Source organism: Stegostoma tigrinum, chromosome 42, assembly GCF_030684315.1.
Source record: "Stegostoma tigrinum isolate sSteTig4 chromosome 42, sSteTig4.hap1, whole genome shotgun sequence".
In the NCBI taxonomy this organism is placed as follows: domain Eukaryota; kingdom Metazoa; phylum Chordata; class Chondrichthyes; order Orectolobiformes; family Stegostomatidae; genus Stegostoma; species Stegostoma tigrinum.
Genome location: NC_081395.1, coordinates 16,577,352 through 16,584,845, shown reverse-complemented (window position 1 = coordinate 16,584,845; position 7,494 = coordinate 16,577,352). Strand labels below are relative to the sequence as shown.

The window sequence follows — 7,494 nt, the reverse complement described above, 5'->3', positions numbered from 1 at the left end:
AGGGTAAATAGACAAGGTCTTTTCCCCAGGGTGGGGGTATGTATAGGTTTAAAGTGAGAGGGGAAAGATTTAAAGGGACCTAAGGGGCAACTGTTTTAAGTAGAGGGTGGTGAATGAATGGTATGACCTGCCAGAGGAAGTGGTGGAGGGTGGTACAATTACTGCACGTAAAAGGAATCTGGATGTGTTTATGAATAAGAGGGGTGTAGAGGGACATAGGCCAAATGCTGGCAAATGGGACGAGATTTATTACAGTCTTCATGGACAAGTTGGACTGAAGAATCTCTGTCCATGCGGTAGATGTCTGTATCTATGATTCTATTTCTGACCAGTCTATAAAGTCACCCCATTCTCTGAGATATCTGCACTCCTGGTCATACCTTTTATCTATCTGTGTAATCTCCAGTCATTGACTCTCCATGAGATCTGCACTCATGGTCCTGTCCCCCTCTATCTCTAATCTTCAGTCGCTCATTCACTGTGATATCTGTACTCCTGTCATCCTGGTTTGTTCAGAAGCTCTGATTTCAGTTCTTCCATTGTTGTGGCCGTGCCTCTGTGTGAAGCTCAGACATTTCCTCCCTGAGCCTCTCCAGCTCCTTCCGGATTAAAAATGTTTCTTGACATCTGCCTTTCTAAATGAGCACTTGGCTGTTTCCCAAATCTTGCCCAGTAGGGGCTCAGCATCAAATGCTGCCTTTGAAAACTCCTCTGAAGCACCTTGGGCTGTTCAACATATGAAACGTGTGGTACGTACATACAAGTTGTTCCATTTCACAGCAGCCAGTTTCTGTATAGTAAGATTCCACAAACAGCAATCAGGTAAGTGACTGATTTAATTATGGTTTTTTGGTTGTTGGCTGAATCGGGACTGTTTATTCTACAGCAATTGGAGAACTCCCTTGACGACATTGTGTGGGAGTTGTTGAGGTCTCCTGAGCTGATAATGCAGCTGATTTATCTGTCAGGTCTCAAGTGAACCTTTAAAGAACTGGGGGTCTGGGATCTTTCTCCTTCATTCACTGACTTCCCAGCTGAAGTTATCTCTGTAGTAAAGTAGTTCACTTGGACCAATAATCATGAGTTCACCCCAGAGGAAAAAGTATCTACAACATAAAATCATAACTGAAAAAGAAAGGTCAACACCTTTCGTGCACTCAAAACATCCCAAAATGATCGATAGATTTTTGAAGGAAGAATAAGGTGAGTGAGAATAAACTAAACAACAGTATTACAAAGAGTACAAGAACAAAATGACAGAACAAAGTGGAGGTGTACACATTATTTAATGCGACAGGACAAACAAAGTCTTAGAAAAAAAATACAAACCGCTACTTGGCTTTAAAAATGGACGTCAAAAACAAGTTATACAGAATTTTTAAAAATCACTGGTTCATCGTCAGGTAAAATTTTGTGGTAACTTGAGTGACACAGTTCAGGAGAGATATCAAGGCTTTGAAGAGACAGCAGGAGAAAGCGTTGCCAGATTGTGTCTGAAATTAGGGAGAGTGAAACTGGAGGAGCTAAGACTGTTCTCCTCAGAGCAGAGAAGATGAGGTGTGATTTACAGGGTGTAGTTTCTGTCTGAACCTCTTTCATGAAGAAATTGTATCCATTGGCAGAGGTGTTGGTGGTCACAGGACACAAATCTCTAAAGAAAAATTAAAAATCCAGGGTAAAGATTAGGGATTATTTTACTGACTGAGTTATGAAGGTCTAGAACACAGAATGGTAGAAGCAAATTCTGTTGTAACTTTCAAAAGCAATTGTGATTTATTTAATCAGTATCTGGAGCAAACATTTCAATATTTGTTAGTTTGATTAAGGATGACAGCAGGGTTTCTTTGTGGGAATAACTGTAATGGAAAAGGAAGTTCAATGGCAGGTTTTAGGAACTGGAACTTACAGTTGCGTTTCAGATCTTTTCATTCATTCACAGAATATTGCATTGCTAACTAGGCCAGCATTATTGCCAATCCTTAATTGCACAAAAAAGGTGATGGTGAGCTGGCTTCAACTGCTACAGTCCTTGGGTTATAGATACAACAACTATGCTGTTTGGGGGAAGAGTTCTAGATTTTTGACTCAGAAAGGGAGGGTCAATAATATTTCCAAATCAGGGTGTGTTGTTCTCCTGTATCCGCTGCTGTTCTCTTTCTAGTGGCAGAAGCTGTAGTTTTGTAAGGTGTTGTCCAAAGAGCTTTTCATTGCAGTGCATTTGTGGTGAGTGAATGTTCAGAGGTGTTAAATGTGTCCCAATCTCAACGACAAAGAATTTCCATGAGATCCTCATTGTTGGATGTGAGAACGGGGAGATAGTAGGAACTGCAGATGCTAAAGAATCTCAGATAACAAGGTGTGGAGTTGGATGAACACAGCAGGTCAAGCAGCATCAGAGGAGCAGGAAGGCTGACATTTCAGTCTTAGACCCTTTTCTGAAGAAAGGTCTAGGCCTGAGCCATCAGCCTTGTGCTCCTCTGCTGCTCGGCCTGCTGGGTTCATCCAGCTCCACACCTTGCTATTTCTGTGTTTCACATGAGGCTGATTTACCTAATTTTTAACAGAATATTGACTCACATTAAGTGAACATCAGCCAGAACATACCCTCATGTACACATTTCTGATTGCGATGTGATTAACAGTGAGGTTCAGTCAATGTAATTTCTTGTGAACTAGCTTGTGTCTCAGTAGGGTAGAGGAACGACCAAATCTCTTCCCACACTCGGAGCAATTGAAAGGTCTCTCCCCAGTGTGAACTTGTTGGTGCCTCAGAAGGGTACATGTCTGATTGAATCTTTTCCCACATGTGGAGCAGGTGAATGGTCTCTCCCCTGTATGAGTACGTCGATGCACAGTGAGGTCAGATGATTGTTTGAACCCCACTCCACAGTGAGCGCACCTAAATGGCCTCTCGTCAGTGTGAACACGTTGATGGGACATCAGTTCCCCAGAACTTTTATACTGGTTGCCGCAGTCTGGACATTTAAAAGGTCTCTCATCATTGTGAACTTGTTGGTGTCTCAGTAAGTGAGCTGAAATAGTGAATCCCTTCCCACACTCAGAGCAGGAAAATGGTCTCTCCCCAGAGTGAAGCCGCTGGTGTGTTAACAGGTTGGATGACTGAGTGAATCTCTTCCCACACACGGAGCAAGTGAACGGCCTATTCCCAGTATGAATACGTTGGTGTGAGAGCAGGTGGGATGAGGTAGAGAATCCCTTCCCACACTCGGAACAGGTGAATGGTTTCTCCCCAGTGTGACTGCGCTGATGAATTTCCAACTGAACTGGGTAACTGAAACACTTCCCGCACTCCCCACATTTCCATGGTTTCTTCCTGAGGTGACTGCATTCATATTCTGCCACATAAGATGACTGTCCAGATAAACAACGTGTACACTTCCTCCCCATTGTCAACTGTGATTTTTGTTTCCATCTTAAAAATCCATAATATTACAGTTACAGTAGATCAGATGACTCCATTTGGTCCAAATATGATAAGTTTCTGTTTCCTTACTGTAAATCCTCATTTTCTAATACCCTGTGAAACAGTTTGAAAACAGAAAAAAAAAGTTTGAGTGAACCTGCAAAAACACAAAGGCAGACTGTGAAACTAAGCTGAATGAATTCAGTAATTTTAGCAATGAACATAAGGAAAATGTGACAGTGAAAGCTGGTAGAATCGTAACTAAAATCCAAGTGGTTCATGAATGTCCATCAGGGAAGGGAACCTGTCACCTGGTCCCTACCATACGATTGTGGTCCCTATGGGAGGTGAGAGAATGCAAGACGGTGCTGCAACAAAGCCACTTGCAAAAAGGTTTTTGTTTGAGTATACATATATTTACAACTCAACCAGAACTTTGACAGAATCTCCGAAACCCTCAAAACACCACCACCCAAAAGAATCAGGGTGACAGGTGTATGCAAACCACCACCACCTCCAAGTCACACACCTTCCTGACTTCCTTGTCATCCAGTTGTAGAGAAGCAGAAAATTAACCTATTTTAGTATTTCAAAGAATGAAACCATTGACTTCAATTTGTAGTCACTGATTCTTTCTCTCTTGTTGCCAACTATCTGAGGCTGAACCAACCTGGTCACAACTCTGAAATCTGATCTCCAGGTGAACTTGTGGACACATCTGTGCCATCGCCCAGACCACCCACTTCAATCTAAAATTTGAGATTATCCAAATTTCTCCTGTCTATATCCTCTTTCACAAGGCTTGTTCACTTCCCAATTATCACTGTCCTTACTGACCTATACAGTATCTGGGCCAAATAGCTCCTCAATTAAAACTCTCACTATTGTTTACGAATCCTTCCTCTATTTGGTTTGACCCTCCTTGACCTGTCCGTCTTCCCTGGACTGACCTATCCCCTCCCTACCTATACTCTCCTCTCCACCTATCTTCTTTTCTCTCCATCTTCGGTCCGCCTCCCCCTCTCTCCCTATTTATTCCAGTTCCCTCTCCCCATCCCCCTCTCTGATGAAGGGTCTAGGCCCGAAACGTCAGCTTTTGTGCTCCTGAGATGCTGCTGGGCCTGCTGTGTTCATCCAGCGTCACATTTTATTACCCACAGTTGTTTGGCTGCTTTTGTAAACGCGGGACCTGGAGACTCTATAACTTTGGTCGAGATGCCCTCCGGACGCTTATGTGTTCTCCCAGGCCACGTTGGCACCATTATGCACTTGACTGTTGCCCCCTCATGAAACGCCTCTGTACAAGGAGTAGAGCTCGATGTTCCGAGAATAACAAAGTGTCGAGCTGGGTGCTCTAAGCGGGTAGGGGTCGGGACGGCCGTGGGAAGATCACATGTTGTCCTTGTAAGTCTTGATTGGTTGGATGACAGTCTGCCGCCATCAGTCAGGGGGCAGTCTGAATTGAGCATGTGCAGACATTGCCTGTGAGGGTGCGCGCTGCGATTCCGGACGTTGGCGGTACAGCAGTGCGCGTGCGCTGTCAGCCAGAGTCCGGAAGCCGGAGAGGAGAAGACTTTCTGACCTAGACCCATGGTGATGATTTTTGTAAATTTCTTTCAGCAGAATTTGTCGATGGAAAACAGAACTTTTTTCCTCTAGGGAGGTTTTACAAATATTACTTTGGGGAGTGTTTAGAAATTCTGTCTTTCTCGCATGATAATAACGAGGTTGTAGATTGAGAGTTTCAGTAGATTGGTGTGTGTTAGACTGTTTTTGTACATGTTAGACAGTATTTATATGTCCTGAATTTCGACTCTGAACTTAGATGATTTTTCCACACTCTCCTTACTGGGTATTAGAAAAGGAGGAGGATTAGAAGAGAGAAAATGTAACACTAGGATTACATCAAGATCTGACATTCACTTGACTCATCAGGAATAGAACGTCATCACTTCGGAACATAGAAGGAGAAATGTGAGTTTGCTCTGTCTGTGGGGGAAGACCTGAAGCATCTTTTTGACTGGAAACCACCAAGATGCATATACCCCAGTGACAGTGTTTCACCATTCTGACTGTGGAAAGAGTTTCAACCAAGTACACATTCGGAAATACAACATAGTATTCACAGCAGGGAGAAAACATTTTGTGTGTGTGGTGAAAGTCTCAACTGGTAATCCAATCTGCTTTGAGACAAGGACAGAGAGACAGTGAAGAAATCATGGAAATGTGAGGACTGTAGTAAAGGATGAGCATTTCCAATTAGAAGGTGTTGATGAATCTTTGCTGACAATTCTTACTGACATTCTTTGTAACAGCACCTTCAATTTGGAATTAATTGTCAGGGAAAATTAAATGTGAAATATTTCACTGGAACATTGATAAAAACTTCATCAATAAACATTGGTATTGACAAAGAATGGAATTCGCTGAGTTTATTTGTTGATGATACAGCAGCAGAAACAAGAAAAATCATGGTAATAGTTCATGAGCCCCCTGAGAGTATTACAGTGTAGGACAGAGCTTACTGGAAGAGTTAATGAGGTATATTAGAAACCACAATAATCACGGGTAACTTCAATCTTTACGTAGACCATGAATCTAATTTGAAAATTTATCCTAAAAATAATTATTTCCTGGACTGTATTGGTGATAGTTTTTAAGGGTAGTAAGTTCTTGAGCCATCTAGGAAACAGGCTATTGCTATGGACCAGACCAAACCCCCTTCCAATGCGTCGAAGAGACAACCTACATCCTAACTTTTTATCATATTTAAAAACAAGTGTAAGACACTGTGTCCCAGAGTAATTTGATTGGTCACACTACTCAGTTTTCAGCAAGACACACTTTATTCTTACACCCAGTGAAAACACAAACAAAGAAAGAAGAATTGATATAATTTTAACAGAATAATAGATTATTAAATGGCAACTGTCCCAATATAATAACATCCCGTTAACACTCCCTTGGCAAAGGCAAATTCATTAAAATAGATTGTCTCATATGCAGTGTTTCTCTGGTGCAGGAGAAAAGAACACCAACAGAAAATTCTGGCAGAGTGAGAGAACTTCAGCTTTCAGTTCTGACACAGAAAAATAGAACATAGAACATTACAGCGCAGCACCAGCCCTTCAGCCCAAATGTTGTGCTGACCTGTGAAACCAATCTGAAGCCCATCTAATGTACATTATTCCATTATCATCCATGTGTTTATCCAATGACCATTTAAATGGCCTTAAAGTTGGTGAGTCTACTACTGTTGCAGGCAGGGCATTTCATGCCCTTACTACCCTCTGAGTAAAGAACCTACCTCTGACATCTGTCTTATATCTATCACCCCTCAATTTAAAGCTATGTCCCCTCATGCTAGCCATCACCATCCGAGGAAAAAGGCTCTCACTGTCCACCCTATCTAATCCTCTGATCATCTTGTATGTTTCTATTAAGTCACCTCTTAGCCTTCTTCTCTCTAACGAAAACAGCCTTTCCTCATAAGACCTTCTCTCGTACCAGGTAACATCCTGGTAAATCTCTGCACCCTCTTCGATGCTTTCACATCCTTCCTATAATGCGGCAACCAGAACTGTACGCAATACTCCAAGTGCGGCTGCACCAGAGTTTTGCACAGCTGCAACATGATCTCACGGCTCTGAAACTCAATCCCTCTACAAATAAAGCCTAATACACCATACACCTTCTGAACAACCCTGTCAACCTGGGTGGCAACTTTCAGGGATCTATGTACGTGGACACCGAGATCTCTCTGCTCATCCAAACTATCAAGAATCTTACCATTAGCCCAGTACTCTGTATTCCTCTTACTCCTTCCAAAGTGAATCACCTCACACTTTTCCACATTAAACTCAATTTGCCACCTCTCAGCCCATCTCTGCAGTTTAGCTATATCCCTCTGTAACCTGGAACATTCTTCCGCACTATCCACATCTCTACCAACTTTAGTGTCATCTGCAAAATTAGTAACCCATCCTTCTATGCCCTCATCCAGGTCGTTTATGAAAATGACAAACAGCAATGGCCCCAAAACAGATCCTTGCGGTACACCACTAGTAACT

At 42.4% G+C, this 7,494-nt stretch overlaps 1 protein-coding gene across 1 annotated transcript; it reads right to left on the bottom strand.

Annotated features, from left to right (window-relative positions):
- Positions 1 to 1,270: 1,270 nt before the first annotated feature.
- LOC125449414 (zinc finger protein 239-like) lies at positions 1,271 to 4,881 on the bottom strand. Its single transcript, XM_048525194.2, has 2 exons — positions 4,583 to 4,881; positions 1,271 to 3,538 (listed from the first exon to the last, which is right to left on the bottom strand). The coding sequence occupies exon 2, from the start codon at positions 3,406 to 3,408 to the stop codon at positions 2,653 to 2,655; it is 756 nt and encodes a 251-aa protein (XP_048381151.1). The 5' UTR covers positions 3,409 to 3,538; positions 4,583 to 4,881; the 3' UTR covers positions 1,271 to 2,652.
- Positions 4,882 to 7,494: the final 2,613 nt, after the last annotated feature.

Excerpts from the sequence above, each read along its gene's own strand:
- LOC125449414 (XM_048525194.2), bottom strand. The coding sequence starts at position 3,408 with ATGGGGAGGAAGTGTACACGTTGTTTATCTGGACAGTCATCTTATGTG.